The sequence below is a fragment of the Chiloscyllium punctatum genome, chromosome 25, assembly GCF_047496795.1.
Source record: "Chiloscyllium punctatum isolate Juve2018m chromosome 25, sChiPun1.3, whole genome shotgun sequence".
NCBI lineage: Eukaryota > Metazoa > Chordata > Chondrichthyes > Orectolobiformes > Hemiscylliidae > Chiloscyllium > Chiloscyllium punctatum.
The window spans coordinates 13,497,279-13,514,408 of record NC_092763.1 but is presented as its reverse complement, the minus strand read 5'-3'; the positions used below and the strand labels follow the sequence as shown (position 1 = coordinate 13,514,408).

The 17,130-nt window shown below is 38.6% G+C and overlaps 1 protein-coding gene across 5 annotated transcripts in view; it reads right to left on the bottom strand.

Annotated features, from left to right (window-relative positions):
* The window catches only part of lrch2 (leucine-rich repeats and calponin homology (CH) domain containing 2), a 151,458-nt gene that overhangs the window by 63,193 nt on the left and 71,135 nt on the right, over positions 1-17,130 (bottom strand). For all 5 annotated transcript variants that reach the window (XM_072594702.1, XM_072594705.1, XM_072594703.1 and 2 more), the window contains exons 7-9: positions 16,491-16,578; positions 8,748-8,859; positions 5,517-5,629 (exon numbers count right to left, since the gene is read on the bottom strand). In XM_072594702.1, coding sequence (XP_072450803.1) covers positions 5,517-5,629; positions 8,748-8,859; positions 16,491-16,578 — 313 coding nt within the window. The remainder of the gene's footprint in view (positions 1-5,516; positions 5,630-8,747; positions 8,860-16,490; positions 16,579-17,130) is intronic.

Genomic DNA, 17,130 nt, shown 5'->3' with positions numbered 1-17,130 from the left:
AAGAAATTTTAAAGAAAAAAAAACTATGTAAACAATAAACAGATCTCAAAACCCTTCAACCGCACAGGCTTCCAACTATTTCTCTTTTCAGGGTCAATACAATAAACATATTCTTAATTATCAATTTGCAGAATGCCTACTCATGTTAGAAATACGACTTTGAATATGAAAGGGAATGTCTCAAAATTCAGGGAGAGCTTCACTGTCCAATGATGTGTCCCACATGCATTACCTGCCCCTCAGCAGGAATACCCGATCCAGCTGTTATAAATGAAAGAAAAAGGTGAGACTATTTTTAAACAGAAGCAAACTATGTCTGAAAAGTTATTCTTTGAAGGACACTGATGAAGGAAATATGATTCATGTGTGAGGTGCTACATTGGAAGCTGTTGATAAAATCAAGACAACTTGTATTAAATGAATGCTGCAAAATAAATTTGAAGCTCTTTAAAAAATAGGTTGAAGGATGTTTTTCAGATTGGACAGAAGTAAATAGTGCTGTTCTTCAATGGTGAGTGGTGGGGTCAAGTGCTTTTAATATTAAAAACAATTTGATATCAGATAGCCAAATTTAAGCATTTTCAAATCACTCTAAATAGGAAGAAGGATTAACTGAAGTGGCACACTAGTGGCTTTAGAGGAGAATCACAGGTTAGGAAATTGAGCCAAGTTTTAAAGTTATAGTTCATAGGTGAAAGGGAAGCACTACTTTTTGAATGAGGAAACATTAAATTGTAGAAAAGAGTTAGAAACAGCAATGCCGAGAATCATAGGTGATCACATTGTAAGGTGTAACATTTTGGTAAGACAAACCAAGAAGGACTTAATGGTAATGGTTGGGCCCTGGAGAGTGTTGTCAAGCAAAGATATCTCAGCATTTAGGTACATATCCCCTTGAAAGTGGAGTCACAGGTAGGCAGAGTAGTGGAGGCAGCGTTTGGCATGCTTGCTTCAATTGGTCAAAGCATTAAGTAAAAGAGTTGGGGTGTCATGTTGAGGCTGCACAGGTTATCAGTGAGGACACTTTTGGACTACTGCAGTTTTGGTTGTCCAGCTATAGAAAATGCATTTTTAGATTGGAAAGAGTGCAGAAAAGATTTACAAGGATGTCACTGGGACTACAGGTTCAGTTATAAGGAAAAGCTGAATAGGCTGAGAAATTTTCCCACTGGAGTGTAGGTGTTTGAGGGGTGACCTTATAGAGGTTTATAAAATCACGAGGGGCATAGATAAGGTGACTAGCAAAGCCCTTTTCCTAGGGTAGAGAAATTCAAAATGAGAGGGCATAGTTTTCATGTTAGAAGGAAAAGATTTAAAAGGGACCTGAAGGGCAACCTTTTCACAGAGGGTTGCGCGCATATGAGATGAACTGCCAGAGAAAGTGGTAATTGTGGGTATAATTGCAACATTTAAAAGACATTTGGACAGGTACATGAAAAACAAAAGTTTTTAGAGATATGAGCCAAACACAGGCATATGGGTCATTTAGTTTGGGAAACTTGGTCTGCATGGACAAATTGGACCAAAGGGCCTATTTCAGTGCTGTATGACACTCTAAATATTTGCAAGTTAAAGTTAATAAAGTTAATTAAAGTTAAGTAAACGTGGAAATGTACATGTGAAACCTCGTGAGATGCGCAAAGTGTACAATGAATATTTCTCCTCTGTGTTTACCGCGGAGAAAGACAAGATGACTTTGGAACTTGGACAAGTTAGTGGTGATATCTTGGGAACAGTCCATATCACAGTAGAGGTGGTGTTGGACATATCAGAATGTTTGAAGGTGGATAAATCTCCTGGTCCTGACCATATAAATCAAAGAACTCTGCAAAAGGCTAGAGAAGAAATTGCAGGGGCCCTGGCTGATGTATTTGCATCATCGATAGCCAGGCTTGGAAAACTGGAGGGTAGCAAAGGTTGTGCCCTTATTCAAGGAGTGCTACAAAGAAAAACATGGGAACTATAGACCTGTGGTAGGTAAATTATTTGAAAAGATTCTGGGGGATAAGATAGACATGCATTTTAGAAAGACAGGGTTTAATTAGAAGTGGTCAACATGGTTTTGTGTGTGGGAAATCATGCCTCACAAATTTGTTAAGAGCTCTTTGGTGAAGTGATCAGGAAGGTTAATGAGGGCAGGGCAGTAGACGTGGTCTATATGAATTTCAGTAAGGCCTTTGATAAGGTTCCACATGATAAGGTGCTCTGGAAGATTAGATCGCAAGGAATCTAGGAGGACCGGACAAATTGGATACACCTTAAGCTTGATGGCAGGATGCCTGTCAGACTGGAGGCCTGTGACTGGGCAGTCGTTGCAGGGTCCACTGTTATTTGTTATCTAGAACAATTATTTGGATGAGAACATACAAGGTGTATTAGGAAGTTTGCAGAGGACACTACAATAGGTGGTATGTGGACAGTGGGGAAGATTATCAGAAATTGCAGCTGAACCTTGATCAGCTGGGGAAGTGGGCTGAGAAATGGCAAATGGTGTTTAATATAGATAAGTGCAAGGTCCTGCATTTTGGAAAGTCAAATCAAGGTAGGAGTTTTGTGGTGAATGGTAGGGCCTTAAAGAGTGTAGTGGAACAGAGGGACCTTGGACTTCAGGTACACAGTTCTGAAAGTGGAATCATAGGCAGAAAGAGCAGTGAAGGAGGAATTTGGCACACCAGCCTTCATCAGTCAGGGCACTGAGTATAGGAGTTGTGAAGTTATATTGCAGTTATACAGGATGTTGGCAAGGCCGCACTTGGGAGTACAGTATTCAGTTTTTGTCACCTTGCTATATGAAGGATGTCATTAAACTGGAAAGAGTGCAGAAGAAACTTACATGGGTGTTGCCAGGACTCAACAGTCTGAGTTACAGAGAGAGGTTGGACAAGCGTAGGCAACTGAGGGGGATCTTGTAGAAGTGTATAAAATCATGAGGGGCATGGATAGGGTGGGTCAACAATTCTATGCTTCACCTAGTGAAATGGGTTTTATTGACGAGGCTGTCAGGCATCAGTAAATATTCAATAGTTCTAGGAATCTGGGGTTCAACTTTATTTAATTTAATAGTCAATTTAATTATCCATGAAAATAAGATAACGTAATGCTTAGACTGAAATCCCAGGATGTTTTGAACAATTGGTGAAATATAAACAAATTATTCCAAGTTACATGGCTCGTGACTGACATGTAAAATTAGGACTTCCAAAACTTCCAGCTCCTTTAAAGCATAGGCAACTGAGGGGGATCTTGTAGAAGTGTATAAAATCATGAGGGGCATGGATAGGGTGAATGCACTCAGTCTTTTTCCAAGGATTGAGGAATCGGGGACTAGAGGGCATCAGTTTAAGATTAGGGGGAAAAGAATAAATGGGAACCTGAGGGACAATCTTTTTTTACACAGTGGGTGGTACACATGTGGAAAACAGGAAGTGGTTGACGCGGATACAATAACAACATTTAAAAGGCATTTAGACAAATACATGGATAGGAAAGGTTCACAAGGATATGGGCCAAGTGGAGAGAAATTGGGTTAGGGTAGATGGACAGTTTAGTTGGCATGGACCAGTTTGGGCCGAAGGGCCTGTCTTTGTTCTGTAGGACTCTAGGATAAAATATTGTTTAAGGACAGATGTGCAAGAAGCCAAGGGGCTATGTTAAAATTACACAATTATTTATCAAGTCCTAACTAAAAATTATGCCCTGTTATGGGCATCACAGTTTAGCATAGATGTTGAGACAATAGAAAAGAATGTAAAGTGATTCGTTATGGGCAGTACAAAATGGGCTTTAGTTACCAAGAGATGTCAGAAAAATTAAGGCTTTTTCACAACAGCAAATAACTTAGGTGATCTGATTCAAATACCCAACATTTCAGGTTTAAGAGTTCGAATAACATGGCAGATTAAGTGATAAAAGTTGTCTGCAGTTTTTTTCAAAGCTATGAATTAATAGGCTTAAAAAAAAAGTGGAAAGAAAACAATACAGAATGGTACCAAGTACACAGATTGTTTGGGGAACGGACATTTACACAGTGGGTCAACAATTCTATGCTTCACCTAGTGAAATGGGTTTTATTGACGAGGCTGTCAGGCATCAGTAAATATTCAATAGTTCTAGGAGTCTGGGGTTCAACTTTATTTAATTTAATAGTCAATTTAATTATCCATGAAAATAAGGTAACGTAATGCTTAGACTGAAATCCCAGGATGTTTTGAACAATTGGTGAAATATAAACAAATTATTCCAAGTTACATGGCTCGTGACTGACATGTAAAATTAGGACTTCCAGCTCAACTAAACAGATGTTGGATACAAAAAAGACTAACATCTGTTTAGATGAGCTGGAAGCTTTGAAAGCAAAGGTTAAAAGATTTACCACAATTAATTTGCTGAAAGTATAGTAGCAATATGAATTTTTTAAGCAGGTTAATCATCATTAGGTTACACGGTAACATAGTACGCAAGGCTAAACAAGTTGTTCTCAAGATACTGAACAGTGTAGTGATTAAGTGTTCTCTTTCAATTGTGGAGTCAAAGTTATAGGATAAAAGTCAGTTTCTAACAACTGACTACTATTCAAAATTGCTCATAATTCTAAACTACATGGACATTCTTCTATCTTTGAAATTGTAGGTAAAACGTGACTGGAATGGAGAAGAAAAAGCTGTTATATTTATGCAACATGGGTGCTCTCAAGTGATTGAGTTAGTTCAGAGACATTGCTTTAAATATTCTGGAATATTGCACAAAGTAGGTTTAACTGTATTTTGCAGAACTAATGATATAAATACTGGGTATGGTCATGGAAGAAACTGGCTTGATTGATTAAATTCTCTTTTACGGATTCTGTAGCTTACTTTCATTCCAAGGTTTTGCAAATTTGCAAGTCAGTTATTTTTCTAATTTTCAGTTTAGGCCTATTTCAATGGCAAACATGCCTTTTGGTACTATTTCCCCACCTATTATTATTTCCAGACAATGCAAATTTTGAAGCATATATTTTTGCAACATCACACATTTACATTTGCAACTAGTTCAGAGAGCAGAACTGGGCAAAAGAGTGGATGTTATGCATACAATAAAATGTGCAAACTACAACATTCTTTGAACTGCAATCACTTGATCCCCAAAGATTGTTCCATGGAAGCGTTTGTTGAGATTTGATAAAGCAAAACAGATGTCAAGAGTTAAAAAGATAAAACTATGTTTATGAAGGACAAAATGATTAAGATATGAATTCTAACATAATAAGAAATAAAAACAGACATTGAGGAAACTCAGCATGTCTGAGTTTCTGTACAGAAAAAGCAGGGGTAATGTTTCACGTCAAGTAACCCATTTCCAGTTCTGACGAAGGAACATTCTGCATTCTTTCCACATATGCCATTAAACCTGGTGAGTTTCTCCAACAATTTGTTTTTGTTTCAGATTTGCAATATTTGCAGTTCTTCGTTTTATCTAACAGAATGGACATTGTGAAAATCCACTCAACATTACATCAGTTGCTTCTGGACACTTACTTTTAAATAAGTAACAAATGGAGGAATTCGATGAACATCTCCAGCTTCAGATGGTGGTGTCTCCTCCTCATCTGCATTATCAATCAAGTCTAAATGCTCTTGATCCAATGAGGCTAAAATAAAATTTTAAGATGTTGGAAAAAAATGTTTTTAAACATCTAGTTGTGTGGAATCAAAACATTATTACTGAGAAAATAGTTTATTCACTAGTATGTAAGGCATTTGCCTTGAAAACAAAACATCACAATGTTAATTTAAAACTGGGACAAATTTCAGATAGTCGTTTTTCAAAATCCTGAATATTCAAACGTTTCCAATCAGCACTCTAGCTTCTGCAAAAAGGATCTCTATCTTCTATGGGTTAGAGAGGTTGTCCAATTAAAAATTTGCACATTTTAAGCATAATTGAGAAAAACATTCCACATGATTTGCTATTCTGATCCCAACATCAGGGTCAAAATACACAATCACATGGAAAAGCCAATTAAAGAATGATCAGTCATCAAGTTTTGAATAAATTTGGTTGAGAAGAATGAATTACATGACCTGAAAGCTGACAAAATCTGAGATCAAGATACATAAGATGACATTTGGTCATTTGACACTAACATGGCCAGAGGTAGTTTTATAGGAACAATTGACTTGAGGAGTAGATATAGGCAGTCACTGCAGAATTGATTTTAAGTAGGCGAGAAGCCAACTAGGAAGATGGCAGAGATCCTAGAAGAGAGACATGGAGGTGGCAGGATTAGAGTAGAGAAGGTTATCAATCCAAGATAGGAACATTGAAAACAAAGCAATTTAAAATCTAACAAGTAATAAATCATAGAGCCATGCAAATCAGGAAGACTGCACATTTGGTACCAATTAGCTGTACAGAGATGAAGATACTTCCAGCATTAATTATTTTTAGGATCCTTGATCATCAAAAAAATCTTCCAGGAAGCATATGCTGGAGGAAGTGAAGACAGGATTGGGCTTTGTTGTTACGAATTAGTTTTAAGTTTCTAAAATTCCCTTGATTCAGGGAATGTTCCAGTAGATTGGAAAATAGCAAATATAACTCCCCTAATCAAAAAGGGAGGGAACCAGAAAGGAGAATTCGTAGCCCAGTTAGCTTAGCAATTATCAAAGAGAAATGCTATATAGGCCTCTTGGATCGGTTTAAAGTAATTAGACACAGTCAACATGGCTTTGCGAACAGGAAATAGTGTTTGACTAATCTGTTTGAATTCTTTGAGGAGGTTTGCATCTCACAAACTTGAGTTTTCTTTTAAAAAATGGGGCCTAGGTAGTGTTGAAGAACAAGACCAAGAGACTTGGGTACATAATTCTTTAAAATTTGCATCGCAAGTAGAAAGGGCAATCAAGGTGGCATTTAGCACACTCTCCTTCATCCCTCAGACCTCTGAATAAATGAGTTGGGATGTCATGTTAAGATTATACCAGATATTGTTGAGGTCTCTTCTGGAATACTCTGTGCAGTTCTGGTTGCCCTTTTATAGGGAGGATTTTATTAAACTGAACAGGATTCAGAAAAGATTTATCAGGAGGGCTTGAAATATAAAAATAGACTAGAAAGACTGGGACATTTCTCCACTCGAGTGTAGGAGGTTGACGACCGACCTTATTCAAATTTATAAAATCACGAGAGGCATAAATAAGGTGAATGATAAGGGTCTTATCAAAACTATCCGACGTACTTTTAAGGTGGGAGGAGAAAGATTTATAAAGGTCATGAGGGGCAACTTTTTTTTTTAAAAAGTGGTTCACGTGTGAAATGAACTGCCCGATGAAGCGATAGATGCAGGTACAGTTACAACGTTTAAAAGGAAATTAAGTAAGTTCATGAGTAAGAAATATTTGGAGCAATTATGGGCCAAATGCAGGTAGATGGGACTAGTTAAGTTTGGGAACATGATCAGTATGGACTGGTTGGACTGAAAGGTTTGTTTCCATACTGTAAGATTTGTGACTTGTAACAGAGTATAATCGCCAAATTTGCTGCTGACACAGAAATAGAAAAGCAAGTGGTGAAGAGAACACAAGGAGGTTACAAAAAGATAAGATTGTTGAAGTGACTGGGTAAAAATATGGCAAATGGAGCATAATGCGAGAAAATGTGAAATTTTCAAAGAATAAAAAAAGCATGTTACTTAAATGATGAGGGGTGGCACAGCTGAGATGGAGAAGCATTTGGGTATATGCTTGAATCATGAAAAATCAGCATGCAGTACAGAACATTTAGGAAAACCAATAGAATGTTATCAACCATCTCAACAGAACAGAATACAAAGGAAAGCAAAAATGCTTTAGTTATACAGGTCACTGTTGAAACCGTTTCTGGAGTACTCTGCACAGTGTCAGTCACCTTACCTCAGGAAATATGTGAATTCTTGGAAGTATTCAGAAAAGGTTTAGGAGATTAATACTTGGAATGAGAAAAGGTTGGACAGGCTAAGTGTGTCAACAGTGTGGTGATGGAAGAGCACAGCAGGTCAGGCAGCATCCGAGGAGCAGGAAGATCGACATTTCTGGCGAAAGTCCTTCATCAGGAATCAGCAGCACTTTTGTCCAAAACGTTAATTTTCCTGCTCCTTGGATGCTGCCTGGCCTGCTGTGCTTTTCCAGCACCACACACTCGAAAATAATCTCCAGCATCTGCAGTCCTTACTTTCGCCAGGCTAGGTGTGTGTGTGCTGGAGTCCAGAAGAATAGATGGTGACCTGATAAAGAGACACAAATCCTAAGGGATCTTGACAGGGAAGATTGGAAAGGATACCTCTTCTTATGAGAAAATCTAGAACTTGGGTCACTGTTTAAAAATCAGGGTCATCCATTTAAAACTGAAATTAGCCAAACCTTTTCTCTTAGGCTCATGAGTCTTTAGAAGTCTCTTGCTGAAAAAGGTGGTGGAGATGTAGTCCTTGAACATTTTTAAGGCACAAGACAACAGATTCTTGATAAGCAAGGGGCTGAAAGGTTATCAGAGGTTAGCAGGAAATAGAAATGAGGGTATATTCCAGTCAGTCATGATCTTATTGAATGGTAGAGTGGGTCGAATAGCTGAATGATCACTGCTCCTAATTTGTATGTTCTTATAACTGATAGACACTTTATGGCATCTAGATCTCAATAAAGCTTACTTCAATAAAAGTCATCATCAAAGAAGCAAAAAGAAAATGAAAAAAAGTAGTTAAAATTTCAAAGTATAATCTGCAACATACTTACTTTTGAGAGAATTGTGTTTGTCCCCAACTAAATGATTGTCTGATTTTAGAGGAAAATCCTTGGTTATTTCAGATACCTGAGAATGTAGGCTAATTGTATCATCATCTGAGGGCTAAACAGAAACATAAACATAAGAACACTTGCCAAGGACAGAAAATTAGGATTAGTTATTATAATTTAAAATAGCACTATGTAAAAACTGAATTGAAAATTAACAAAATGAGAGATGTGTGTCTACAATCATGAATTACTCTCATTTTTATGATAAAATATCAAGACTATTGTTTCTAAATCAAATCCAGTTAGCAACCAAAGCTTTGCTTAGTATCTGCACCCTCCCTCCACAAAATCAAGATATAGGAGTAGCATTAGGATATTCAGCTTATCAAGTCTATGCCAATACGTAATCATGTCTGATATGTTTCACAACCCCATTCTCCTGTCTTCTGCCCATAACCTTTGATCCCCTTATCAATTAAGATCACATCTATCTTCATCTTAAATACACTCAATGACTAGCCCCCATAGCCTCCTGCAGCAAGGTGTTTCACACATTCACCACCTTCTAGTTGAAGAAATCCCTTATGCTTTCAGGTCTAAAGGGGCATCCCTTCACTCGGAGGCTGTGCCCTTGGGCCTAGTCACTCCTACAAGTGGAAATATCCTTTCCATGTCCAATCTATCCAAACCACTCAGTATTCTGAAAATTTCAATGAGATTTCCCTTCATTCTTCTAAACTCCCTCGGGTACAGATCCAGCATTCTCAACCGCTCCTCATACAACAACCCTTTATCCCTGGGATCATTCACGTAAACCTTCTCTTGACCCCCCCTCAATGACAACACATCCTCCCTGAGATATAGGGCCCAAAACTGCACACAACACTCCATATGCAGCCTCAGCAGTACATCCCTGCTATTGTATTCCAGCCCTCTTGAAATGAATGTACCTGCCTTCTGAACTGCCAACTGAACTTGCATGTTAACCTTAAGAGAATCCTGAACTAGGACTCCCAAGTCCCTTTGTGCTTCAGATTTCTGAAGCCCTTCCCCATTTAGAAAATAGTTTATGCCTTTATTCTTCTGACGAAAGTGCATAACCCTCATACTTTCCCACGTTGTTTTCCATCTGCCAATTCTTGGCCCACTTTCCTAGCCTGTCCAAGTCTTCTGCAGCCTCCCCACTTCCTCAATGCTACCTGCCCCTCCACCTTTGCATAATCTTTAAACTTAGCAACAATAATCTCAGTTCCTTTGTCCACATCAATAATGTATGATGTGAATAATTGTGGCTCCAACAGTGACTTCTGAACTCCACTAGTCACTGGCTACCATCCTGAAAAAGACCCTTTCATCCCCACTCTACCTTCTCCCAGTCAACCAATCTTCTATCCATGTCAGTACTGTGCCCTTAACACCATGGGCTTTTATCTTACTTAGAAGTCTCCCATGGAGCACCTTGTCTACCACTAACAACTTAATCCACATTTCCAATGTATCTGAATACAATTCTCCTGTACTCTCCTTGGCGATCTAGCTTTTGCCACTTGTCAAACCTGCAACACATTCAGAACACTGTTGTCAGGGTCCTACGTTGCACCAGGTTCCATTAACTCAAATTTTTCCCTCTTTTGCTGCTAAACTCTGAAGCCAAATTGTTAGGGTCAAGTCTTTATCCCTATCTTAGAATAACAAAAATTATCTAAGTGGTCTCCATTCGACATAGGGCCACATATGGATCCTCCTTTCCTGTGAGCCTGAATTGTTTATTAATGGAAAATCAACACCTAACCAACCCCGTAGTTAGTTTGTCTGTGTTCTTTGGAACACATGCCCAAATGAACACTGCTTTGTTGCTGTTCCCACTTGTTATATCTTTAAGAACCTTGGTTGATTAAACATTTCAACTGGCTCTGCCACCCCTTCCTAACTTATGCTGATGCATTCTCAAAAGGAGCACCATCAAAAAATATTTGTGTTGTCAAAGTTGAATGTACAAAGCACATTGAAGACTCAAGGTATTCAAGATGCTAGACATCTCAATCCCATAAATGGAAAATGGCCTCCGAAAAAGACTTTTAATGTTTCACTTTTGTCCCACAACGGGAAATGGTAAAGCTATATTACATTACTACAGTACAAACTGGGATCTGAGTTGCTAACTAGATTAAAATGATATTATGAAAATAATTCCCAGCTATTTTGTTTTTATTTATTCATTCCTGGATTGTGGTAATTACAGGCTACACCAGCATTCCTTACCTAGGAAACTCAACTAAATCACTGAGCAGATTCACAGTACATAGCAGTACGTAATTTAATGCAAACTGATATTGAATTAGCTGAAAAGATACAAGAAAGCCATTGTGACACAATGAAAAAGTTCACCATCACAGTACTCTATACTTCTGATTTAACAGAGAAAATATCAATTCAAGCTCTAAGAGTTTCACTTCACATTATACTGTTTAATAGTGATACTATTGGAAAATAAAATAAAGCAGTTTTGCCAACTACTGGTGCTGACAACCCCTCACACGTGCATGCAATTCATCAAACTTATGAGCCATACAAAACCATTGAACATTTCTTCATAAGTGGGATAGAAAAATGCTGCAGCACATCTAGTACTATTTGCAGAGAGAAAAACAAAATTAATAGTTCAGGTTGACGACAGAGCCATGAAGGATCTTTTGAAATCTAGCTTATTTTGGAACCTAGTAAAATGAAAGAACAAACTTTAGTTTATGAGACCTTGCTGTGCACAAGATATGGGATCTGTTTCAGTCAGATTGACTGAGGGGGATGAACGTAGAAATGTAGAATAAATGTAGGACACTAGGAGAGAATTTACTTGTCCTTTTGCAGCAAGGGCATGCAGTCGTTATACCCACCTAAGAGGGTAAACTGACTGTCAGATTATGGTCTCATCCAAAAAACAGTACCAATGATGTAGATTTCCTTCAACGTTGCACTGGAGTGTCAACCTAAACAAGGTGGGTCTGTGACTCAGTGGTTAGCACTGCTGCCTCACATTGCCAGGGTTCTGCGTTCAATTCCAGCCTTGGGCAACTGTGTGTGGAGTGAAGTGGGAGATGGCATGGGGCAGGATGACATTAGGCACACAAGATGGCCACTGAGTCATCAGTTGGCCAAGTGACACACAAGATGGCCGCCAGACCACAATATGGAGAGAGACAGCCTGGGCCACCAGAATGCCAGCACAATGCACTCACAACCTAGTTGATTAGTTTAAGGCACATGGGGGAGAGAATACACTTGAGTAATGTACACTGCCCACTGAAGTGTCTGGGTCCAGCCAACACCTTTGTCAGAAATGCTAACAGCTTCATATGGACTCAATACAGAGTGATAATAGCTAGGGATGCAGTAATCATCCTTCTCATGAAGAGCAATTAGCCCCCATTACCATAGAAATGGACTTCCGTACAGACATTGAAACTGAATTTCCGCGCTGAAACTGACAATGATCGTGCTGAAATTAACAAAGTCTGCGCTGGAACTGACAATGACCGCACTGAATGATTTTGCAATGTTTACCATAAACAAACAATGTTACAAAAACAATAACCTCATCACTTACCTATTATTACAAAATGTATAAAAGTATCTTGGCATGTGCTCCAGGTTGAGAGAAGAATCTGATCTGTTGGTGTGTGTGTGTGTCTCTCTCTCTCTCTCCTCCTCCTCCTCCTCCTCCCTCTCCTCCCCTCCCCCCCCCCCCCCCCCCCCCACACACCTGGCTAAGTTGTGAGAGTGCTGTCACCCGGCCAAAATTGCTGACGGTTCTGAAAGTCAAAATACTAAAAGGAAATAGATTTTCTTGAGAAAAATTAAGTAGTTTTAAGTAGTACACTTGCTTTATTGTGATTAAAGTTATTCACTTTCCTTGAAGGGAGGAAGTTCTGCATTGAGCACTGCACTTTAGATTACCATTTTAGTTAAGTATCCCTAGCTTCCAAGCTTTCTGTGTGGAATACTCTTCCCCAGAGGGCAGTGGAGGCCCAGTCTCTGGATTCATTTAAGAAAGAGTTGGATAGGGCTCTCAAGAATTGTGGAATCAAGGGTTATGGAGATAAGGCAGGAACAGGATACGGATTAAGGATGATCAGCCATGATCATATTGAATGGTGATGCAGGCTCGAAGGGCAGAATGGCCTACTCCTGCACCTATTGTCTATTGTCAAATCTTAGACTAATCACCTGGAATTTTGCCTATATATCCTTGCAGTGAACAACTGTTCGCAATCCTGGGCATACTCAAAATTATCAGGTGGAGAAGTCAAAACTTTGGGTGTAACCCTTCTTTAGGACTGTAGACAAGGAGGAGGCTGGAAGAATTCAGCAAGCTGGGCAGCATCAGGAGGTGGAAAATTCAACATTTTGGGTGGAACCCTTCTTCAGGACTCACCTCTACCTTGGATTCCAGATTCTGCAGTTGTTTTGTCTCATACATAAAATTATCAACATCCTGACTCTAACCTTGCCAATATGGTAAGCACTAAGTACAGATTAGATGTTTCCCCAGTTGGCGAAGAAAAGGTTGTTTCAGTGAGCTATAATCATCCAACCTCAACTGGTTCAGAGCAGGAATGAGGAGGACCTGGAAGAAAACCATTCCTTGGTATGGCTATGAAAGCAAGTTCAGTAGTGATGAGAAAATATACCAGATAAAAATGCTAAAAAGTTGCATAAATAAATGAATAAGTTTCCTATAATAATTGGAACATGAAGTATTGATCATCAGATTATCATCAAAATGCAGTTTTACAAACAAATTCCAAATGGACTATCCTTTGTATCAAAATATTACCTTAATATTTTTGGAATTTCTCAATTATATTTTCATTTTAAACATTGTGACATCGCTTAGAAAGGCTACAATGAATGGAAATTGCATTTCTCATTTGTAAAAGACATTGTAGAGAACTTGCAAAGCTGAATGTCTGTTTGAAGAGCTAAAAAAATGTAGAGCTGAAAATGTGTTGTTGGAAAAGCGCAGCAGGTCAGGCAGCATCCAAGAGGAGAACTGACGTTTCGGGCAGGAGCCAGTCTTCAGGAATTCCTGAAGAAGGGCTCATGCCCGAAACGTCGATTCTCCTGCTCCTTGGATGCTGCCTGACCTGCAGCGCTTTTCCAGCAACACATTTTCAGCTTCCAGCATTTGCAGTCCTCACTTTCTCCTAAAAAAAGTAGAGAAAGCACGAAGAGCACAAACAGCACCAACTCTCTACTGCCACTTGCTGGACATGTCCATCAAAGCAAGATTAAAATGCATAGTGGAAGGAAAGGTGCAAGAAAAATTATGCAGCTGTAAAGAATACACTGAAGTTTGATAACTTCTGCCAAAGAAATTGCCATAGTTACACAGTTGATTCTACACAGAATTGCCCTGCGAGGAGGCTGTCAATTGGCTGACAATATCTGTGCCAACTCTTTGAAAAAGCTATCCGTTTAATGCCATATAATTGATGGTGCCTTTTAGCCTGCAATTATTAAACTACCTTGAAATCATACTGTCCAAAAGTGCTCATCCTCATTTCACACTAAAGAAATAGAAGGCTTTCCAAAGCCTGAATGCAGTATCAGTCCATTGACCTTTCTTGGACTTCAATCAAGGACCCCAACTTTAATGGGCATCAATGAAAATCTTAGGGAAGATGGCAGGAATTCTAGAAAGTGGCAAATGCTTGTGTGTCAATAATGAAGGGATCAAGTTCATCGACATGCATGGCATATGAGATAACGACTAAATTAATAGCTTAGTTATGACTAAGCTGAAAAGATTAAATATGCCAAAACAATCAGTGCAAAACTTACAAAGACGTGCAGCACCAGGTTAAGTTACAAATACGCACAAAACAGATAGGAGTTTTCTATGAGCCTGTGAACTCATTCAATCTGCTTTCTACAGTTTGTTAGGGTCCATTGCAGTACTTGTTATTCCTCCACACTTCAAAAAAAGTTCAGCGTCACAAATAGCAAGTCAAAATACCATTCCTGTAATAATATAGCCAGACAAACCATAACAGCACGTTACTAAGATTGACAAATTCAGAAGCTGTATTCTTTCTGCTGTGACTGTGTTACATTCAGATAAATGCACATACACCTGCCTAGGCAAGTCGAACATGAATTACTGCAAAACAGCATTTGACAGACAGTGGCATCAAGGGTGCCCCATCAAAACTGGGGTTAATAAGAATCAGGGTTAATTCCTAACTGGACTCAAATAGCACAAAAAGAAAGTAAGTTAAGGTTGTTAGAGGTCAATCATCTCAGTCTCAGCACATTGCTGTGGGATTTTGTCTTAGTCATGTCACAGGCCTAGTCATCTTCAACTGCTCGAAATTACCTCATGTTCCAACACAAGGGCAAAGGTTGAAATGTTCTTTGATGACTGCACAATGTTCAGCACCCTTCACTACAGTTCAGATACATAGAATCAGAGCACCCTGATCTGCAATACCACCTGGACAACATCCAGGTGTGGAATGACAAGCAGGCAATTAATATCTTGAACAAGGGAGTCTAGTCATCGCCCTGAATCACCCATGATTGACATCTTGCAGGTTACTAGTGACCAGAAACTGAACTGGACCACTCATAAGTACAGTGGTTACAAGACAGGTCATAGGTTAGGATTTCCACAGCAACTGACTCACCTCCCTTCTCCCCAAAGCCTGTAACTTCTGAGAAGGAGGAGGTCTGGAATGTAATGGAATACTTCCCACTCGCCTGGACGAGTGCTGTTTCAACAACATTGAAGAAGTTCGACACCAGGACATAGCTGCCCACTTAATTGACTCTCATCAACCACCTTGAACATTCACTTCCCGTACCAGACTCTGAGCAGCAGAAATATATGTACAATTTACACGGTACACAGTAGCAACCCACCCAGACTTCTTTGACAGCACCTTACATGCCTTTTTAAATCTAGAAGAAAAGGGCAGCAGATACATGGGAACACCATCATTTGCAAGTTCATCTTTAATTCATTCATCATCCAAATTTGACGCTATATTGCTGTTTCTTTACCCACACTAATCTTCATCCTTGAACTCCCATCCTAACAGCATTAGGAATTTCCTTTAGCTCTGTGGATTGCAGAAGTTCAAAAGGGCAGTTCACCACCATTTTAGGCTATAAATACTGGCTTCCTCAGCAACATACACATGGCCTGACAAAAATAATTACACAGGCTACTTCATTTATCCTCTAATATAAAATTAGAATTCACACTAAACTAACATTTTGTAAAAAAAAACAAAATAAAATATTTGAATTCTGGTATGTCCACACTTGAACGTGTTAGGGTAAACTACGCATTCATGACTCTGTTGCAATCATTGGTTTTTACCACTCTTTTGATTTGTCATTACAGGCTAAATTAACCTAATCTACAGTACGCTTGATACATTTTTATATCAATTTTTTGACCTGCAAGATAAACATCAGGGCCTAATGAACCCAATCAACTGTATAATAGTGCGCTGGGTTCCCAATGTATACTTATGTTTGACTTCTGGTCCAAAGAGCATTAATAGTATTTAAATGAAAAGCATTACTTCTGTAAAGGAACAGCAATGATAGACCAAACAGAGGTTATTACTACATAAATTCAAAATCTATGCTAAGTTCAGTGCACACTCATCACTTAAAACAGGAAGTCATTAAGAAAAGAAAATCTGTGCTGTATTAAATGGTCAAAAAACTCACTTCAGTTGTGGACAACCGCTTATCACCATTATCACTACCAATACCCGAGTCAGGACCGTGGTTTTTCACTGGATAAAAGTCTTCCATGCTGAAAAATAAGGGAATATTATATAAAATAGTCTGTGCAAATTAAGATCATCTGTTTCATCTAAGGAAATTTTAGCAAGCAAGCAAAAATTCAGAATAGTGACAAAGATTTTAGTCCAATCTACAATTCATTCCATGCACTCTGACAAGTGGATGTGCCAACAAATTTCTGCAATATTATACACTGCACTTTCAGCTGGCTTGAATTTCTTTTGTTTGCTTCTGCTGGCAAATGCCTACCTCTCATTTAAACAAATATGTTTAGAAACTTAGATTATTACATTAGACTTCAAAATGTACTTCATCATGATGACTGCACATTTTGTACTGCACTTTTGTGTTTTTGGCATTTACCACTGAAACTGAAAGATAACGGCATCAACTTTGTTGACTTAGTCCAGCGATTTTAATGTCAGTCACAGCTGTAAATATGAATTAGTAACTTTCCTATATAAGAATGGAACAAATGCAAAGAATAAATCATTTTACCGCTCAGATCTGCTCAATAATGTTTTAAACAGATGAGAAACCAGAAATACATTAAATATTTTCA